Source organism: Gallus gallus, chromosome 4, assembly GCF_016699485.2.
Source record: "Gallus gallus isolate bGalGal1 chromosome 4, bGalGal1.mat.broiler.GRCg7b, whole genome shotgun sequence".
Lineage (NCBI taxonomy): Eukaryota > Metazoa > Chordata > Aves > Galliformes > Phasianidae > Gallus > Gallus gallus.
In genome coordinates this window covers 90,395,184-90,416,553 of record NC_052535.1, presented here as the reverse complement: position 1 = coordinate 90,416,553, position 21,370 = coordinate 90,395,184, and the positions used below count along the sequence as shown (strand labels likewise).

The following is a 21,370-nucleotide window of genomic DNA, read 5'->3' as shown; positions in this document are numbered from 1 at the left end:
GGCGTGGTGAATAACATGAGCTCTTGCACGTGAGAGCCACGTGCAAGAGCTCATGGGAAGAACAGTCTCAAGGAAGACCGAAGAAACACCTCAACGTTGTGCTGGTTTAATTCACCGCAGCAGAGAGGGGTAGGCCAGAAGTGAGAAGGAAACCTGTCAGCCTGCAGCTTACCTCCATCAGTTACGGCTTCCTTCTGCCCATCCACGCCCATCGGCACCGCCTGGAGCAGCTGGGCAGGATTCTCTACAGAAGCACAGCAAAATAGAAGCCCAACATATCACAGCGTTAACCTTCGCTTCGGGGACAAGAAGCAAAGGCTGTAAAACTCAGTGTTGTAGCAGCAGGATTACCCAGGAATGGCACAGCACTGCCCGCTGCTTTGGGCTGAGCCTCTCCTGCCTTCGTGGGCTCTGTGACACCGCCGTCCCCTCCCACAGGGCTCCCGGGCTCGGGCAGCCCGCCCTCCTCAGCTCCCATCCCACTTTCTGGTGAGCTCTGAAGGTCTCTGGAGTCATTTTCTTCCGAGTGGGCTGGAAGGAAGCAGCAGAAAAAGGGGGTCTTCAGTTCCATGCGCTCCACAGAGCAGAGCAGAGAGCTGTCTGCCCGAGCATTGGGCTCACACCCGGAGATGCCCCGCTGCACATCCCCACTCGCTGCTGCAAAGGAGGAAATGCACACACAGGAGCAGCCCCACCACCCCCCCCTTTCCAGCCCTCCGTGCCCTGCGTGATGTCCTCTGTCGTACCTGCAGTGTCTGAGGTCATCTTGGGTTTACCCTCTTTGGTCCCCACGGGCTTCTTGGTTTTCTCCTTTTTGCCTAGGAGGAACGTGCAGCCACAGCTCAGCGGGAGCGCTTCTCTCTCAAGCCTTACATCGGTGAACATTCAAACCAGAGAGCAGGGAAAGGCACAGACAACAGCTGGATGTGCAGCAGCCGTGACTAAAAGCACCAAACCCGCACCTGCACAGCACCCGACAGCGATCATGAAGGAAAGGCACAGAGCACAGCAGCTTTGGTGCCGGGCTCATCTCGGCTCCTGCTGAGCAAACCCTGCTGCAGCAGTTTGCTTCCTGCTCCTCTCAGCACGGTGAACTATTTGTTTATGGAGGACCACGGACAGACAGTTAAAGTTGCACAGTGCAGGCACAGAGTAATTACTGCACCCCCTGCCGGTGTGTGAGGGCTGCTGCCGGTCGGTTTCTCAGGCAGTACGGTTGGGTTGCACCCAAGGAAGGCAGTGGGATGGGCGGCCCAGCACTGCTCTGCCACTGCTGGCAAAAGGCACTCACAGAAAACCAAAGAGATGGGAACAAACTGAGAAGGCAGCAACGGATGAGAGGCGGACAGAACCTCACCTGCCATCGTTCTCGCTGTCTTGGTGGCGGCGGTGCTGGCAGTTGGGTGTTTTCTGTTAAGGGGAACAAAATAAAGAACACTGAGTTTCAAAGACAGCTGACGGATGTGAGAACAGCTAAATAAGCTCCCAGACCAGCAAAACTCGAAGAGGAAACGCGGATGCGTTCAGCTTGCGGTGCTGTAGGGAGGGGACGGCGGCGGAGGGAGCGGCAGCGCTTACCTGGCGCTCGGGGCCGCTCTTTTGATGATCCGAGTCCTCTTTTTGACACTCGTTTTGGCCTAAAGGAGGCAGAAAGGGGAATGTGAGCACCCGTTGGCACGGGTGGGGCCTCTCCCTGTTACACGGGGAGCGCTGCAGACGGCGGCCTTAACCAAGGGGGACGCCAAGCTGCAATTGGGGGTTGGTGGGAGGGGTTCCCATCTCTCTCAGGCTGCTGCCGGTACATAGGACGTTTAAGATGCAGGTGCTACTGTGTTTTCCTTGAGAAGATGAGTTTCTGGATCAAAATAGCAAGGCAAACACACACAGTGCTCAGCAGCACACCGCTCACCTGGCTGGGAGATGCTTTGGGCTTCTCTGCGACGCTGATCTTCACCTGTTTCCCATTCACCAGCACTGGCGCAGTTTCACCATACTTGACGGCTGCTATCACCGCCTCCTTGTAGTTCATTTCCAAGTAGGCCTGAAACAAAGGCACCTTCAGCCTTTATTGCCGCAGCCCTTTGCAGGACCGGCTCACAACTGCCAGTGTTCCTCTCTATGTTCAAGCAGAGCTCAGCCCGGATGAAGCAGCCCAGCTCCTCGTGCAGCACCGCCACGGTACTGCAGTGCACACCCCCAGCTCAGCCACCACCACGCACCCCACCTCCAATGACAAACTCCTATCCACAAGGATGAGCTGAGGACCCAGAGAGAGGTTTTGAGCGCCGGGCCGTCCCGCAGGCAGGGAACTGACCTTGTTCCTGGAGCGGAGCACGATCAGATCGCTGACTTTGCCGAAGGGCTGCACGATCTTTTTGATGTCCTGGTCTGAAAAGCCGTCGTCCGGTAAGTTGGAGATCTGAAGGACCGTCCCACAGTTCAGCAGTTCCTCTCTCAACAGCTGCACGTTAAAGACAACACCAAAGATCAGCACTTTCCACGTCTACCCCCAACAAAAGGCAGGATGCGACCTGGAGCGCAGCTTGCTCCAAGCCTGAAGCAGACGGACCGCTCGGGGTGCTGCGGTGCTTCACGTATGGCCTTCTGGGCACAAAAGCAAACCCGGTGTGCCAAATAGAGAATGCCTGAGCTGGAAGGGAGCTCACAGAGCAGCCAGCTGCCAGAACGCCACAGGCAGGGATCATAGAATCATCGAATCATAGAATCGCTAAGGTTGGAAAAGCCCCACAGGATCATCCCGTCCAATCATTCGCCCTTCACCAATGGTTCTCACTAAACCATGTCCCTCAACACAACATCCAAACGCTCTTTGAACACCACCAGGCTCGGTGACTCCACCACCTCTCTGGGCAGCCCATTGCAGTGCCTGACCACCCTTTCAGAGAAGTAGTATTTCCTGATGTCCAGCCTGAATCTTCCCCGGCACAGCTTGAAGCCATTCCCTCCAGTCCTATCACTGTCACCCGAGAGAAGAGGCCAACCCCCCCCCCCCCCCCAGCTCACTACAACCTCCCTTCAGGTAGTTATAGAGAGCAATAAGGTCTCCCCTGGGCCTCCTCTTCTCCAGACTGAACAACCCCAGCTCCTTCAGCCACTCCTCATAAAGCCTGTGCTCCAGACCCCTCACCAGCTGTGTTGCCCTCCTCTGGACACGCTGCAGGGCCTCCATGTCTTTCTTACAGTGAGGGGCCCAAAACTGGGCACAGTACTCGAGGTGCGGCCTCACCAGTGCTGAGTACAGGGGGATAATTACTTCCCTGTTCCTGCTGGCCACACTATTTCTGATCCAAGCCTGGATGCCATTGGCCTTCCTGGCCACCTGGGCACAGTGCTGGCTCATGTTCAGTCCAGCATCAATCAACACCCCCAGCAGCAGTGTGCAGAGCAGTACGAGGTGCTGCACGGCGTTACCGAGTCGGTACAGCTACACACAACCCTTCTGCTTTCAATAAGCATCTCTGCCAGCCCAACCGCCTGGGCCATACAGGCGAGGAGCTGCACAGCCACACAGCCCCCCTTTCAATGCTATCTATCAGCATCAGAAGCCATGAACCAAGAGTGACAGAGGACAACACCAATAATCACCCGGTTATAGGGAGCAGCACGAGGCCTGCTGGGCCCCGCAGGTGAGTCCTCCTCCTCCTCCTCCTCCTCCTCCTCCTCCTCTTCCACCTCCTTCTCCTGGGCTGATTCATCACTTTGAGGACAGGAGTCGGATGCAGGCAGAGGAACCGCGTCCTTCTTCACAGCCTTTGGAGCAACGCTCGTTTTTGGGGTTTTCTTCCCATTCCCAGGCGCTTTTCCTGCTGCTCCATGAGAGGGTGCTGACTTCCCCGAGCCCGACGCCCCAGCTGTGGCTGTTTGGGATGATTTGTGCTTGTTGAACTCTGCCACAAAGCCGGGTCCCAACGTCTTCATCACCGCCTCCAGAGCTGCCTTCCTGTCTGCCAAGGGAAGGGAAAAGCAGCCCGGTTTTGTCTTTGCTTTGCCTCTACTGCTGCTCAGGTGAGCGCCGCCTCAGTTTCCTCCAGCCCTGATGTTACTGTGCCACTCTACAGTGATCTGACACACCTCCAACCTGCTGTACACACTGCCTTTTGGTGGGCATCGGCGGAAATGATGGCTGCCCCATCCCTGCAGGCATTCCAGGCCAGGCTGGATGTGGCTCTGGGCAGCCTGGGCTGCTGGTTGGCGACCCTGCACATAGCAGGGGGGGTGGAATCAGATCGTCATTGTGGTCCTTTTCAACCCAGGCCACCCTATGATCCTATGGGTCCCTATGGATCTCGTCTGTGTGTTGCTGTGGGGGATCTGTGTGTCCCTGTGGGGGATCTGTGTGTCCCTGTGTGTCTCTTGGTGACCTGCACACAGCAGGGCGTTGGAACTGGATGAGCACTGCGGTCCTTTTCAACCCAGGCCATCCTAGGATTCCATGATCCCAACCATTTACCTCTGTCCCCCAGGAGCTCCCTTGCAGTTGGTATCCTTAAAGCTGACAAACCACCAGGCCAACAAAACCTGCAGCAGTGCAGTGCTTTGGGCAGAGAGCACGCTGCCCGGCTTTACCCACCACTTCCTACAACTGCTGAGCAGAGAGCTGAACGGAGAGCCACCGGGCAGCCCAACAAACTGAACTGGAACAAAGGATGCTCCAACTGAATTCAGTCACCACCCCTCACCACAACTAAATCCTTTACCAGGACCTCCTGAACGCCCACCCTGAGCCCACGACCCGTCCAACCAACCCACCGACGGCGCCCCCGCTGTACCTTGAGATCGGGTGGCCCTCCTCGATGACCACTCATTGCTGGAGGACCGCTGCGGCCAGCGGGCTGCCCCTCAGGGGGTTCCTGGACCTTTGTGGGGACCGTGACCAGTGCCTGGGGCTCAGGCGCCGCACCTGCCGGGGGCTTCGGCTCCGGGGCCGTGACGGCCGGTAGCGGCCCGGGCTCCGGGAGCGCGAGCGGGAGTGCCGGGGGGCATAGCTGGAGCCTGCGGGCCTCGGGCGCCTGGGGCCGGGGCTGGCTGAGTTGGAGCGGTGCTTCGGGGTCTGGTTCTCCTTCCTGTCTGCAGCATTCCTAAAAGAAGAGAGGCTTATGGTGAGTTCTGACCGGGCGGAAAGTCGGAGGGACGCAGAATGGGTTGGGTCGGAAGGGACCTCAAAGGTTCTAAGTGTGGAATGCTGGGGTTGGGTTGGAAGGGTCCTTAAAGGTCATAGAATGAGGGAATGTCCTGGGTTGGAAGGGTCCTTAAAGGTCATAGAATGAGGGGATGTCTTGGGATGGAAGGGTCCTTAAAGGTCACAGAACCATGGAATGCTGGGGTTGGAAGGGTCCTTGAAGGTCACAGAACCATGGAATGCTGGGGTTGGAAGGGTCCTTGAAGGTCATAGAACCATGGAATGCTGGGGTTGGAAGGGACCTTGAAGGTCACAGAACCATAGAATGCTGGGGTTGGGTTGGAAGGGTCCTTGAAGGTCATAGAACCATGGAATGCTGGGGTTGGAAGGGTCCTTGAAGGTCATAGAACCATGAAATGCTGGGGTTGGGTTGGAAGGGTCCTTGAAGGTCATAGAACCATGGAATGCTGGGGTTGGGTTGGAAGGGTCCTTGAAGGTCATAGAACCATGGAATGCTGGGGTTGGGTTGGAAGGGACCTGGAAGTCATAGAACCGTGGAATGCTGGAGTTGGAAGGGTCCTTGAAGGTCACAGAACCATGGAATGCTGGGGTTGGGTTGGAAGGGACCTGGGAAGTCATAGAACCATGGAATGCTGGGGTTGGAAGGGTCCTTGAAGGTCACAGAACCATGGAATGCTGGGGTTGGAAGGGACTTTTGAAGGTCATAGAACCATAGAATGCTGGGGTTGGGTTGGAAGGGTCCTTACAGGTCATAGAATCATGGAATGGCTTGGGTTAGAAGGGTCCTCAAAGATCAAAGAACAACGGAGTGGCTTGGGTTAGAAGGGTCCTTGAAGGTCATAGAACCATGGAATGCTGGGTTTGGGTTTGAAGGGACCTCAAAGATCACAACCATGCAATGCTTGGATTAGAATGGTCCTCAAAGACCAAAGAACCACAGAATGGCTTGGGTTGGAAGGGTCCTTGAAGGTCACAGAACCATGGAATGCTGGGGTTGGAAGGGTCCTTGAAGGTCACAGAACCATGGAATGCTGGGGTTGGGTTGGAAGGGTCCTTACAGGTCATAGAATCACGGAATGGCTTGGGTTAGAAGGGTCCTCAAAAGATCAAAGAACAACAGAGTGGCTTGGGTTAGGATGGTCCTTGAAGGTCACAGAACCATGGAATGCTGGGGTTGGGTTGGAAGAGTCCTCAAAGATCAGAGAACCATGGAATGGCTTGGGTTGGATTGGAAGGGACCCCAGAGATCATAGGACCATGGAACAGCTCATGTTGGGTTGGAAGGGTCCTTAAAGTACACAGAACCACGGAATGACTTGGGTTGGGTTGGAAGAGTCCTCATAGCTCACAGAATCACAGAATGACTTGGGTTGGGTTGGAAGGGTCTTTAAAGATCACAGAAGCACAGAACCACATAACAGTTGGGCTGGAAGGGAACCCAAAACCCTCTGAGTCCCACCCCCACCATCTCAGGCTGCCCAGGGCCCCACACAGGGATGGGACCCCACAGCTCTCTGAGCACGGTTACACAAAGCACTCCAGATGAGCCGGAGCACACACCAAGCCACAGCAGCCTGGCCTGCCCCTTGCCCATTTTCCTGCCTATGCTGAGTCCTGCAGTGCCAAACACACACCGTGCTCCAGGACACTCCAACCAGGCAGAGCCTAACGCTACGGAGCCTTACAGAGAGGCTTTGGGCACACTCTGCAAATTCACCTGACTTCGTTTTCAGCTTTTCTGGGCTTTTTTTGTTGTTAACTCAGTGTTCAGTTTCCCAGGATGTCTGATCAATGGGAAGCCACGGGACACGCAGCAGAAGCAAAAGGCCCATCCCTCCTATTTGCATTTTAGCTGCAATACGTACACACATCGGATCAATAAGATAACCCAATCTCACTGCGATTCATTTACAGCCATCAGCTGCTCTGCTGAGCTGGCTCAGGGAGTTCTGTGGTACCACACCACTCGTGTTACAAAGGAATTTAGGACAAAAGCTGCTCTGATGGCCCACGTGACCGTACCGCAGAGAGGGAACGACAAGGCTAACACAGCTCGGCAGCGAACAAAGCAGGAAAACTAATTATGTTAATGACCACCAGCAGCGTATTAAGAAGCCGTAATCAAGGAAAGGTTACCGCTTTGAAGAGCGAGACTCGGGGTTCCAATCGGGGTACCTGTGGGTGTCAGAAACACAGCTGTCAGCGAGGAGATCCCATCCTCACCCAAACGCAGCTCCCAGGGAACGCTGCAGCTCAGCCCCCAGGCACCCACCCCCACCCCCACCCCACAGTGGGTTCAGTTACACACACGGAGCCCCCACCCGCAGGACCCGCGTGTACAGAAAACATTTTTCCCCCCCTCGCCCCGTTTTGAAACGAAAGCCTTACTGTTGTCGTAAGTGGCGGCAGCTCTCGATGTGGGAGGGGGTGTTCTGGTGCAGGATCCAGTCCTGGGGGAGAGAACACAGGCACAGGGGGTGGGTGAGCACACAGCTGGGCCACAAGCTGAAGTGCCGTCGTGCTTCCCCTCCCAGTGCCACCAGCCAGTCCTACCAGCAAGTCAGCGAGGCCGCATCGCTCACCTGGCATCACCGTTCTTGGTGCAAGAGATGAGAGCACGCAGTGACTGGGGAAGGCTGCTGCACAACACAGAGCATAAGCGCCTCCGTGGCTGCTGGGCTGCACGAGCCCACGCGCTGTGCTACGCTGAGCTCCCAACACGATGCACCACCAGGAGGGCCGCGAGTGCTCCAGCAGCAGCACGGCTTACCCTGCCCAGCACCATCGCTGCCAGCCACACCTTGCACCCAGAGGTCATGAACAAGTCCCACAGACCTCACCACCCCCATCAATTGCTCTGCGGGAGAGCTGCGACCAAAGCCCCGCTTGAGGGGGAAGCACAACACGAACCCAGACCCACAACGCCAGCCCTCAGAGCTGGGAACTCCTCCACGTGGTGCAAGGAAAGCACAACAGCACGGGCAGCTCCGCACAAAGACCGTTCTCAATAGCACTGAGCTGATCACAGTAACTAAACCTGCTGCCGAAGGCTCGGCAGTGGGACGAGCACTGAGCCCTGCAGGGCAGCACCCACTGCGGTGCTTCAGGGAGTGGGGCGGCCACGTAACAAAACAGGGCTGCCCTGACATCGCATGCAGCCCGTCCGGTTGCACGCTGGCTGCTAACAGAGGACAATAAAACCATTCTAAGACTCCACGAAGCACTCAGCTGGCAGTAAGTCGTTCATGGGCTGAAAGGCCGACACGGTGCTTCGAACCACAGCTGATGATGGCTTCCTCAAAGCGTGCCAGTGGGAGAACACCTCGTGCCCAGCACACCGTTGGTTGGGTGCTTGTAAAGAAAATGGGTTTTGTTTGAAGCTATTTCCAGCTCCTGAAGCGGAGGTATCGGCGAGTCCATATGGCACGGTGAGGGACGGGCTGGGGAGCAGGCTGATGGAGCAGCCTGTAAGCTCACAGGCAGCGCTGCACGCACAGCACACACGCAGCACCAGGAGCAGCAGTGCAGCGCTATGAGCTCTGTGCATGCCAGCAGCGTGCTGCTGGAGAGCAATCCCCTTCTCAAGCTCCTCCCCAGCGAGCCAACGTCCTTCTCTCCCAGCCTTCACGGCAGCAATGCACCCTCACACCTCACACCGTTACAGGAGCCTCCATCTGGGTGCACTCCTCCTCTCCAGCTGACTTCTGGCCCTCCCCAGCAGCGACCACAGGGGCAGTCCCAGCGCTGCAGGACGGTGAGGGCTGCGGGGACCTCTGTGGATCAGCCAGCCCTGGAGCCTCAGCATCCATCTGTTAAAGCAAAGAGCACCGCGAGGCGTGGGGCTGGGCTGGGGGCTGCAGAGCTGCTGCTGGGCGTTACCATCCACGTGGTTTGGAAATGAGGTGGCTGAAGGCAGAAATCACGCTTCAGTACTCCGCTACAGTCACTACTGGGGTGAAAGAGAAGCCTTCACAACGTGCTTCGCCCTGCTGGGGAGGCTGTCAGGGGTCCTGCAGAGAACACCAAGGTGAGACCCCACCTAACGAAGGGCAGGATGATTCTTCATCGCAGGAACACCACAGGACACAAAAACGTGCCTCTGCTGACCCACCGTGTACACGAGGACAGCGGGTGTGCCTCGCAGCAGCACTGCAGTGCTTCTCATGGGCGTCTTCCCAGAGCAGAGCTCACACGGAGCGCTGCCCTCAGGTGCAGGCAGCTCCACGGAGAGGCACGCAAGGTCTGCTCCGGTGCCAGAAGCACACAGACACGTTCAGGTGTGTGGCACTCCAGACAGAGCTCTCTGTTTTGGTACGCTGACATCTCTCGGAGCTGTTTCAGCTTTGGCTGCATCCAAGCTCGTTAACAAGAAACGTTAAATACCCAAGAAAAATGGCACGCAGGGAGAGCTGGGCAGATGCTGCAGGGTTCGGCAGGCTGGGCTCCATGGGATAGGGGGGGCCAAAGGGACACAGCCCAGCGATGCAGAGATGGAGCACTGGGGTCACTGCTCTGACATGGGCTGTGCTCCATGGGCACCGCCGCTGTGTGGGACTACACTGCCAAAGAGTTACAGCACAATAAATGCTCAGCACCACGAGCGCTCTGAACCCCACATCTGTCATCATAACAACGCTGTAACTCTGCTGTTCAGATATGCAGTCTCTTTGAGCGCTGGATAAGGTTCTTCTCATTCGGTATCCTCCATCCTCTCCGTAACTCAGCACCCGCGGTGCTTTGAGCCGCCTCTTCTTCCCAAGCACACCACAGCTGTCCAGACGTTGCAGCGCAGGACTCAGTCGGTGGGGGAATACCGGAGGCAGGTGGGAGGTTGGACCGGCTGCTCTTGGAGGACTCTTCCAACCCTGGTGATTCCACACCTTCCCAGTTTGCCCCATCACAAAGGCAGCAGTTCGTAACACAGCATCCCAAAGCCACACATCACAGCTCAACCACAGAGCTCAGCTCAGGGCAGCACAAGGAGGGAGGAAAGGCGGTGATGTCAACGTGGGAACCCACAGTGGGACACGAAGGCACAGCCCCACGTCTCCGAGGCAAAGCCAGCTCCTTTGGCAGCGGCCGCATTCCGCAGAGCTCCGTACAGAACGGCTCACACGGGAACAGGGCGCAGCTCCCCAGAGCGCTCTGCCCAGTGCTCAACACAAGCCCTCATCTGTTACCTGTTCCATTTTAGACATTCTTCTCCGAAATGGAGCCCCCCCTCCAGTTTCCCAACCCGCCGTCCTGCTGCATTTCTTCCTGACCAGGAGAGCTTCAGCACTGCGACGTCCCTGGCGCAGCTGCCAGCACTGCAGCAGCCGCTCACCGTCTGAGATGCAGCAACCTTGCATGGCTCTGCTCCCCCCCGACTTCCCGCGTGCGTTGAAAGCTACTTCAAACTTCAATGCACGGAACCAGTAACAAACCACGCTGTTATTGCAAGTCACGTTCTTGTGGGTTTTGACACATGGAGCTCAGCTCCTTCAAGGAACGCCTACGGCTTTCAGGATTCTCTTCTCTCTCTTCTTCCTTCCTCTTCCACCAACGGCCGACGCCGCTCATAGCTCCGCAGCCCCGGCTGGGTAGGATGGATGGATGGATGGATGGATGGCAGTGCTGTGTGCGTTGCTCAGAGCTGGGAGCCACCCCTGGGACAGCCAACGCCACGCAGGGCACGCCTGGAAGGCGACGTTCCTACAGATGAGCAGTGCTCCGTTGGAATCGGCCCTGCGGCAGCAGGGCTGAGAGCACAACGCCTGCTGGGGCCAGCACAGCACTGCTGACCACCGGGCGACATCGGCGGTTAAAGCTGGCGACGAAGGGTTTGTTCTGCCGCTTGCAATCCAAAGTCACGCACCGTTCGTAACGTTACAACAACCCAACCAACGCGCGCGGGGTTCGGACAGAGCACGCTGTGCAGCACGGTGCCGATCCCGCACCGACAGCGCCTGCGGCAGTCTGACACCTGCACAAAAGCACCCGCGCCGGCGAGCAGCAGCACAGCTCACCGGAGGCACAGTAAGACATCGGCTCACCACACAGAGCAGCGGGTTAGGAGCTGGGTACAACTATGGCAATAATCTTTAAAGACACTCACCTTCATACGAGCGCATTCTACGTTACACAGAGAACACATATGTGGGAATATTCTCGGCGACGTGGCATAGTAGTCGTTCATCATTGACGGGGTGGGCAACCGTTTGATCTTCTGGGAGTCCGACTGCAGGAACGACGGGAGCCACGACGCCTTCACAACGCCAAAGGGGGACTTAACGGGCCCTTCGGGCTGCGGCTGGAAGGGCTTCTGCCCCATCCCGGAGCTGGGGGCGCTGGGCTGGCTGCTCCCGGCCTCGTGCTGGATCCTGTCCCGCTGCTCCAGGATGGCCAGCAGCTCTGCCGAGAAGGGCGGCTGGGGGAGGATGGGCACCACGGGCTGCGAGATGAGCGGCGGCACGACGGGCTGCACCATGGGCGGCACAGCCAGCGGCAGGATGGGCGGCATGACGGGCAGCACCGCGGGCGGGGGGCCGGCCTTCCCCACGGGCGCCGCGCACAGCCCGCCCGCCTTCCCCGCTGGCTCTGCTGGGAAAAATGGGGGAGGGTTGGCCGGGTCGCTCTGGAAAGCCGGCGGGGGCTTCATGACGTCCTGAGGTGGGAAGGCCGGGCCGCACGCCACGCCGGCCGGCGGGACGCCCATGGGCACGCTCTGCTCTCGTTGGAACTCCTCCCTCTTCTCTGCGCTCGGCGCTTCGGGGTTGTAGGGCCGTGCTTCCAGAGACTCCTCCCTCAGCGCTTCCATGCCGTAACCACGCACCTCCAGGGGATCCTCGGTGTACCCGTACTTGCTTGCGTGCCCGTAATCGATCACCTTGCCCTTGACGGCCGCGCCGCTCGTCCCGCTCATCGCTTCCCCTCGGCTCTGGGAGTGCAGGCCAGGCAGAGGGTGGCCCATCTTCCGCATCCGTATCTCCCGGAGGATGAGCGGCATGTTCTCAGGTGTCAGCTGGTCATCCGGGTAGCGACTGAGCTCCTCCAGATCTTCGTTGGACAGCCCGAAGCTCGCCAGGATGCTGGAAGCGCTCTCCGGCGTGTAGCGGTTCTGCGCTGCGGCCTTCTGCTCCGGGAGCCGGGCGGGGGGCTTCTGCGAGACAACCGGGGGGGGCGGGCAGGGGCTGCCGTCCCAGCGGCCCGCACGCACGTCTCCCTTCTGCTCCTGGTGCAGGTTGCTCTTGGCCTTGGCCTGCCGCGGGTCGGCCCTGTGCAGGGTGACGCGGACGTTGATGCGCTGCGAGCCGGTCCATGGCACGCTGTCCTGCCCCGACGCACGCGGCGCTGCCCCCCGGGGCGCTCCCGGTGCCGGCGCTCTCTGCGGTCCCGTCACGCCTCCGCCCTGGAAGGGTCCCGGGGGCTTCGCTCCGGACGGGTTGGGTCCTCTGGGCCTCTGCGGCAGCGCTCCTCTGGGGCTAAACATGGTGCTTTTCAGAACGGCCCGGCCGAAGCGAGCATGAGGAGGCGCGGAGCTGCTGGTGGTCAATTGCTGCAGAGCCAGCTGGGTCTTAATGTGAGCAAGCTGAAAAGGAGGAGGGCCCAACACAAGCGGGCTCGCAATGCCAAGGTTCAAGGAATTCACAAGTGGAGCGAAACTCTCCAAGAACAACACAAAGCTGAAAGTTAAAAGACAAGGGTTAGATGGTTCAGCGGTGCACCGGCTTCGCGCAGTGGGTTCTATAACCAGTGAGAAAAACAGGGCAGGTCAGAAAACAGCACCTCAATGGCAGTTCAAATGGCACTTCTACATTCCAGTTCACAGAGCCGCCAACAACAGCGTTTCCTATCGCTCACGCGGCCTTACCCAGCACGCTGCTCCCAAGCAGCCGGGTTTGACCCAACGCATTCAGATCACACAGAGAACAAACCCAGAGGTGACAGCAGTTTTGCAAAGCCTGACATTTCAGGTCTTAAGAACAACACCATTGCGCACGCTGCTCCACGAGCCGTAAAACCAAAGGCTTTGAAGCCCACTCTGAACGCTTCACGAGGTGAAATTGCAGTGCAGAGAAATGAAAGCAGAGGCAGTTTGGGCGTGAGGTGGCCGTGGAGCTGCAGACAGGACGGCTTACAGAGGGACGCTCCCACGGCAGCTCCCATGGGGAACTACTGCATCCTGAAAGCATCCGCGGGGCGGGGCGGCCGCATCCTGCGCCTGCAGCTCCGTCTGGCAGATGTGTGAGGCAAGATTCGGTACTGGAACAACGTGAGCTAAGAAGGTGTAAAGTCGTACAAAGACCGGGAGCGCGACGTGCAGATCGGCTTTGATTCCAGCTGAAAGCAGCCGGAGCTCAACGCTGCGCAGCAGGACGCGTGCATACAGGGAGGACAGAGCAGGGCTGCACGGCTCAGCTCTGCCTCCTGCCTGCACACTGCACACAGGGGAACCCCACAACCCCAGGAGGTGGGCAGCGACCCTCACAAAGCTGCACTACAGCCACAGCCGAGCCAATAGCAAGGAGACGCACAGAGAACGTGGAAGCTGCTTCCTCTCTAGCCAGTAGGGAAGGTTTGTCCTGCAGATACAGTCTGGCACGATCAGTGGGAAGATGATTTGCTGCCTGTTTCTCTCAATAAATAGCGCTGAATTTCCTGGCCTGTGCTAATTCCATCGCATTTCAAGCGAGCAGGCTGGGAAGCTGAGCGTGGTGCAGAGGCAGCCAGCAGTGCCAACCAGACCTTCACCCAACGGCTCCACGCTCAGCGTCCTCACTGCTCAGCTCAGCTCAGCGCCACAGAACTCCTCCACTCCCTCCCTGCAAATCCACAGCGTGCAGAGCAGCTCACCGACAGCTCTGTGCTGGAAGCCACTGCCCCGTGTCCTGCACCACTGCCAGCCCCAGCATCACAGCCACCAGCAGAGTAAGAGAAGGAAACGGGCAAACAGAGCCAAGGCACTCATCTCCTTCCACAGGAGGACAGGCTGGAAAACACACAGCCTCAGAAGCCAAGCAACACCCCTTGCTTCTCCCTCCCCAGCCCAGTTATTGCCGAGTGCAGCGTTGCACAGCACACAACCAGCCCCTGCCCACCCCCAGCCGTGCACCCACACTGCTCAGCAGCAGCCACAACACGTGGGCTGCTCCGTGCTGCGGTGCAGAACGCGCTGCTGGATCCCAGCCTGCCCACAACCTACCCCAGCAACGCTCTCCTGCTGGATGCGTGCCAATGCCTGCTGCCCGGGCGCTGCAAACAGCTCATCTTTCAGCTTACCCAGCAGAGGGCACCCGCACACGGTCACAACCCAGAGCACGAGCTCTCCAGAAACCCAGAGCTCCAAGGAAAGCTTTCCTGGCACAGCTGGGGATGTAGCTGCGTCCATCCCAAGAGCTGGATCTCTGTGCAGCTCCCTCGGTTTCGCTGTTTCACAGCAAAGCAGCCTTCCCAAAGACCTCGAGGAGTCTCTTCTCTTCTCCAGCACCTCCCCTGCTCTGCTGCCCCACACAGCAATGCTGGTGGGACACTGAAGCCATTCAGGTGCTGCTCTCGCAGTCCCTGACAACACCAAGGGCTGTGCTTCCGTTCAGCCACCACCAGATTTCTGCCACGCAGCGCAGTAAAACCCGCCCAGAAACAGGGCCCTACTCCTCATGGGAGCACCGACTGCTGGAACTGCAGACAGGAGTCCCTTATTGAGACCTCAGCCCTCCTGCTGCACCTGGAGACCTGCCTGACAGCAGCCCATGCAGCAGTATTCCAGCACGGACCCCTTCCAGCTTCAGTTCTCCCCCCACAGTCCACATCCACGGCGTTGAGGTTTGAGATGGCACCACCCCAGGCTCCTCGAGTCCCCTCCGTGGTGGCACAGGGCCTGCAGTTCCATCCCCGGGCAGGGACAGGCAGACAGTATACAGCAGTAGGAACGCTTCAGGATGGCTGAGAAGCTGAAAGCCACCGCAGGGAGCCGGCAGGATCCATCCCAGAGGGGAGGAGGAGGAGGAGGAGGAGGAGGAGGAAGGTGCAGCTGTTGTGCCCACAGCGCCGGGATGAGGCCGGGCTCCACGCGCTGCTTCTTCTGCAAGCTGCCCAGGCAAAGCAAAACAACGCTGCAAACAGGGAGGCGTTTCTGAAAGCTGTTGTTTCTTCCTTATCAACAGCTCTAAGGCGAGATTAGGCCACGGCTACCGAAGGAAAACGAGTAAAAGACACTCAGAAGGAAAGAGAGGAGGGGAGAGAGAGACAGAAAACGGAGAGGTTTCACCACCCTTCGGATCCAGCACTGTTCCAGGTCGGAGGTCTCGACCCACGGATGTGGGTTGGAAGGCAAACATGCAGGCTCACCATCACAGAGCCGGGCTGTGCAGGGCTGCCCCGGGGCAGCAGCTCCTTCGTGTCTGCGGGGTTTGGTGCTCCACATTTGGGAGTCTTCAGCAGGGTCTGTGCTGGCCATGCACCCCCAGCGAGGCGGGTGCAAGCTGTCAGTCCATTCACACTCAGATGGTTCTCAGCCACCAGAGTCACTCAGTACTGAGGGGAGCGGATGTCAGTCCTAAGAGGAAGCAGAGAAAGCAGCTTGCTGCTCCACCGCAGGGCTCGACGCGTCTCTCCCAGCTCCCCTCCTGCAATGCTTCCCGCTCCAGTTGCTTCAGACAAGGCAGGCCGAGCCCCTCCATGGCTGTGGACACCCCCACCGAGCAGCAGCACGCTCCGTCCAGCCTGCTCCAGTCCGACTTATCTCCGTGCCCCAAAGGCTGCAGCCGAGCGCCTGCAGGGCTGCCGGGTCCCTCCCAGCTCAGCAGGACAGGGAGCGGAAAAAAAGAGCAAGAAGCGGTGAGAAAACTCACAGGTCAGATAAAGATGGTCTCGAGGTACAAGAATAAAAACCCACAGCTCTCTGATGCTGCCACAGATTCCCTCCCAGCACCTGTCACATTAGGGCACTTTCCATCCAGACAGAAAGAAGTCTGCATGAGTCTTCCACGTAGGAATCCTCACAAGAAGGCCAGCAAACGATGCTTCAGCACCGTTATGGGATGCCAGCAGCAGGAATGGGTGCCTTCTCCGAGTTCCACCTTTCACGTGAAACTGCAGAGCAGCACAAATCCTGCCCCGCTTCCTTCGTGTTCACACACAGCAGCTCTGAGGCACACCAACACAAACACTTCAGCCTCGAAATCCCTCCAGAAAGCACCCGGCTCCGTTCAGAATAACACCCCGACGGCAAAGAAATAAGCAACCATCTCATTTACCTTTAGACCTGAAAGGCTGGAAGAGCATTTCTGCGCCGCTCCCCATCCGCAGGCAGAACCACACGGGGTGGCGGAGCCCCGCAGAACCCAGCCTGAACCCAAACACACAGCCTTTGGGCTGGGGAAGGGAACGTCTTGTAGGCAACTCGGAGCCCCACCCCGGGATAAACAGCCCTCACTCCCACTTGTCATGGAGAGCAGCACATCCCCACCCCTCCAACGCACGCTGCTCTGTTTGTTCTGGCAGGAGGTTTTTAAAGGATTGGGAAAGAATGCGATGCATTGCAAGATCCTCCTCGCCCCTGAGGAGCGCTTCTCCTTACCTCACAGCATCCACCCTCCAGCACAGCTCGGGGCAGCGCCAGGACGTGGCTTCAGCTGTGTGACACAGCGAGAGGGCTGAGCCTGGAGCTGAGCTCAGGGCTGGGCTGTGGACCACGAGGACAATTGCTGTGCTCTCATCTTCCAAACACACGCTGCGTTCTCGTCTCAGAACCACAGCATACCCCGAGGGGAAAGGGACCCATAAGGATCGTGGTGCTGTGCCCCTTCAGTGCTCTTTTCCAACGCCTCCATGGAGAAACAGAACGGGCAGAGGCTGCCCAGCGATGGGGTGGAAGCTCAGTGCTGGGAGCCCCGCGGGCAGGACGGGGCTCTGGGCTCCTGCTGGAGCTGTGTGTCCCCTCTGAGAGCGGGGCAGTGGGAGGAGACGGCTCCTGAAGGCCTCTCCCAACTCTATGAAAATAAACCTAAAGAACTGAGCGACCTGTACCTCGTTACTGCACTGAAACAAGGAGCTTAGAGAAGAGAAGGCTCCGGGGAGGCCTCATGGTACTTCCAGTACTTGAAGGGAGCGTATAAACCGGAGGCGGAATGGCTGTTTATAGGGTGGGTGGTGACAGGACGAGGGGGAGTGGTTTTAAACTGAGGCAGGGGAGGTTTAGGTTGGATATTAGGAGGAAGTTTTTCACTCAGAGGGTGGTGACGCACTGAACAGGTTGCCCAAGGAGGCTGTGGATGCCCCATCCCTGCAGGCATTCAAGGCCAGGCTGGATGTGGCTCTGGGCAGCCTGGGCTGCTGGTTGGCGACCCTGCACATAGCAGGGGGGTTGGAACTGGATGGTCATTGTGGGCCTTTTCAACCCAGGCCATTCCATGATCCTACGGGTCTCTATGGGGATCTATGTGTCCCAATGGAGGATCTACTGGGTCTCTATAAGGATCTATATGTCCCTGTGGGGCCCCTATAGAGGATCTATAGGTCTCTATGAGTCTCTATGGGGTTCTATGTGTCCCTGTGGGGTCCCTGTGGGTCTCTGTGGGTCTCTTGGCGACCCGGCACATTGCAGAGGGTTGAAACCAGATGATCATTATGGTCCTTTTCAATTCAGACCATCCTATGACCCTACGGGTCTCTATGTGTCCCTATGGGGGAACTATGGGTCCCTATGAATCTCTATGGGGATCTATGTGTCCCTGTGGGGTCCCTATGGGTCTCTATGAGTCTCTGTGGGGATCTGTGTGTCCCTGTGGGGGTCCCTATGTGTCTCTTGGTGACCTGCACACAGCAGGGGATCGGAACGCAATGAGCACTGTGGTCCTTTCCGAACCCCGCCATCCATTCCGTGGCTCCAACACGAGGGCTGAAGCAGCACAGCTCCGCCACGCAGCCCAACCTCCCAACCCTCAGAGCGCCGCGGAAGCACCGCAGAACCGCTCCGGTCGGGAGGGCCCTTCGGGATCCCCACAGCCGCCCCCAGCGCTGAGCGCCTCCCCGCGGCTCCGGGCCGCCTTCACGGCCCGCGACCCCGCAGCCCCCAACGAACCACCCCGACACGACCCACACCGACAACAGCTTCGGCCTTCGGTGCCCTTCGCCGCTTCGGAGGCGTTAATCCGCTCCGCGGGGCGGGGATCCCCGGGGCTGCGCCGGACGCGGGGACGGATCCCGGAGGGCCGCGAACCGCCGCCCCGCCGCCCCCACAGCCGCAGCGCTGCGCGGCTCCGCGCCCGGCCGCCCCCGCCGCCATTTTGTGCGGCCCCTCAGCGCCGCGCAGGTCCGGGGGGCGGCCCGGCCTCCCCACCTCGGCCCTACCTCCTCCCCTCCGCGCTGCTCGCGGTCACCGGCGGCTCCCGCGTCCTCCTCCGGCTCCTCCCGCCGCCCGCGGGCCGGGCCGAAGTGAGCCGAGCCGGGCCGGGCCGGACGGAGCGCCTCAGAGATGCGGCCTTAACGGACGGCGGGAGGGAGCGACGCTGCGGGCGCTGCGCTACCGCGCATGCGCGATGCGCCACCGCGCCTGCGCGCCGAGCACGGCCAGGGCCCGGCGGGTGTGCGGTGCGCATGCGCAGCCGCCCCTCCGGGCTCTGAGGGCGTGTGCGCATGCGCGGCGATGGGCCGAGCGATGGGCCACGGGGCATGCCGGGAGCGCCGCCCTGAGAGAGCGCCCCCAGGCGGAGCGGAGGAGTGCGGCGCCACCCTGCGGTCACCCATTGGTCAGCCGTTGGTCAGCCAGGACACCATTTGTGTCCCCTCCATGGCCACCAGGGCACACTGATGGCTCATGGTCAATCTATGGTCAACTGTTGGTCACCCATTGGTCATCCAGGACACCATTTGTGTCCCCTCCATGGCCACCAGGGCACCCTGCTGGCTCATGGTCACCCTGTGGTCACCCATTGGTCATCCAGGACACCATTTGTGTCCCCTCCTCGGCCACCAGGGCACCCTGCTGGCTCATGGTCAATCTATGGTCAACTGTTGGTCACCCATTGGTCACCCATTGGTCCCCCATTGGTCATCCAGGACACCATTTGTGTCCCCTCCTCGGCCACCAGGGCACCCTGCTATCTCATGGTCACCCATTGGTCCCCCATTGGTCACCCATTGGTCATCCAGGACACCATTTGTGTCCCCTCTGCGGCCACCAGGGCACCCTGCTGGCTCATGGTCCCCCATTGGTCATCCATTGGTCCCCCATTGGTCATCCAGGACACCATTTGTGTCCCCTCTGCGGCCACCAGGGCACCCTGCTGGCTCATGGTCACCCATTGGTCACCCTTTGGTCAGCTGTTGGTCAGCCAGGATATCATTTATGTCCCCTCCGTGGCCACCAGGGCCCCCTGCTATCGCATGGCCACCCATTGCTCACCCATTGGTCACCCATTGATCATCCAGGACACCATTTGTGTCCCCTCCATGGCCACCAGGGCACCCTGCTGGCTCATGGTCACCCATTGGTCACCCATTGGTCATCCAGGACACCATTTGTGTCCTCTCCATGGCCACCAGGGCACGCTGATGGCTCATGGTCACCCTGTGGTCACCCATTGGTCAGCTGTTGCTCAGCCAGGACATCATTTATGTCACCTTCTTGGCCACCAGGGCACCCTGCTGGCTCATGGTCACCCTGTGGTCAACTGTTTGTCACCCATTGGTCATCCATTGGTCATCCAGGACACCATTTGTGTCCCCTCCATGGCCACCAGGGCACCCTGCTGGCTCATGGCCACCCATTGCTCACCCATGGGTCCCCCATTGGTCATCCAGGACACCATTTGTGTCCCCTCTGTGGCCACCAGGGCACCCTGCTATCTCATGGTCACCCATTGGTCACCCATTGGTCCCCCATTGGTCATCCAGGACACCATTTGTGTCCCCTCCATGGCCACCAGGGCACACTGATGGCTCATGGTCACCCTGTGGTCACCCATTTGTCACCCATTGGTCACCCATTGGTCATCCAGGACACCACTTGTGTCCCCTCCTCTGCCACCAGGGCACCATGCTGGCTCATGGTCACCCTGTGGTCACCAATTGGTCATCCAGGACACCATTTGTGTCCCCTCCATGGCCACCAGGGCACCCTGCTGGCTCGTGGTCAATCTATGGTCACCCATTGGTCCCCCATTGGTCATCCAGGACACCATTTGTGTCCCCTCCTCTGCCACCAGGGCACCCTGCTATCTCATGGCCACCCATTGGTCACCCATTGGTCAGCTGTTGGTCATTCAGGATGTCATTTGTGTCACCATCTTGGCTACCATGGCACCATGCTGGCTCATGGTCAACCATTGGTCAACTGTTGGTCACCCATTGGTCATCCAGGACACCATCTGTGACCCCTCCTCTGCCACCAGGGCACCCTGCTGGCTCGTGGTCACCCATTGGTCCCCCATTGGTCACCCATTGGTCATCCAGGACACCATTTGTGTCCCCTCCTCTGCCACCAGGGCACCCTGCTGGCTCATGGTCACCCATTGGTCCCCCATTGGTCATCCAGGACACCATTTGTGTCCCCTCCTCGGCCACCAGGGCACACTGATGGCTCATGGTCAATCTATGGTCAACTGTTTGTCACCCATTGGTCATCCATTGGTCATCCAGGACACCATTTGTGTCCCCTCCGTGGCCACCAGGGCCCCCTGCTATCTCATGGTCACCCATTGGTCACCCATTGGTCACCCATTGGTCACCCACTGCTCACCCATTGGTCATCCAGGACACCATTTGTGTCCCCTCCGTGGCCACCAGGGCCCCCTGCTATCTCATGGTCACCCATTGGTCACCCATAGGTCCCCCATTGGTCATCCAGGACACCACTTGTGTCCCCTCCTCTGCCACCAGGGCACCCTGCTGGCTCATGGTCACCCATTGGTCCCCCATTGGTCCCCCACGGGTCCCCCACGGGTCCCCCATTGGTCATCCAGGACACCATCTGTGACCCCTCCGTGGCCACCAGGGCACCCTGCTGGCTCGTGGTCACCCATTGGTCACCCATTGGTCACCCATTGGTCATCCAGGACACCATTTGTGTCCCCTCTGTGGCCACCAGGGCACCCTACTATCTCATGGCCACCCATTGGTCACCCATTGGTCACCCATTGGTCATCCAGGACACCATTTGTGTCCCCTCCTCGGCCACCAGGGCACCCTGCTGGCTCATGGTCAATCTATGGTCAACTGTTGGTCACC

At 59.1% G+C, this 21,370-nt stretch overlaps 1 protein-coding gene and 1 non-coding gene across 2 annotated transcripts in view; both read right to left on the bottom strand.

The window, feature by feature from the left end:
- The window catches only part of ZNF638 (zinc finger protein 638), a 32,355-nt gene extending 14,639 nt beyond the window's left edge, over positions 1–17,716 (bottom strand). Inside the window, 14 exon segments of the mRNA XM_046941174.1 lie at positions 173–244; positions 352–531; positions 747–818; positions 1,358–1,410; positions 1,579–1,637; positions 1,910–2,041; positions 2,315–2,461; positions 3,607–3,965; positions 4,791–4,842; positions 4,844–5,099; positions 7,298–7,336; positions 7,550–7,611; positions 11,259–12,825; positions 14,346–17,716. Coding sequence (XP_046797130.1) covers positions 173–244; positions 352–531; positions 747–818; positions 1,358–1,410; positions 1,579–1,637; positions 1,910–2,041; positions 2,315–2,461; positions 3,607–3,965; positions 4,791–4,842; positions 4,844–5,099; positions 7,298–7,336; positions 7,550–7,611; positions 11,259–12,825; positions 14,346–14,410 — 3,115 coding nt within the window. The 5' untranslated portion in view covers positions 14,411–17,716.
- Positions 9,609–9,715, bottom strand: MIR3594 (microRNA 3594). Its single transcript, NR_105434.2, has one exon. It is a non-coding gene; the product is annotated as a microRNA 3594 (primary transcript).
- Positions 17,717–21,370: the final 3,654 nt, after the last annotated feature.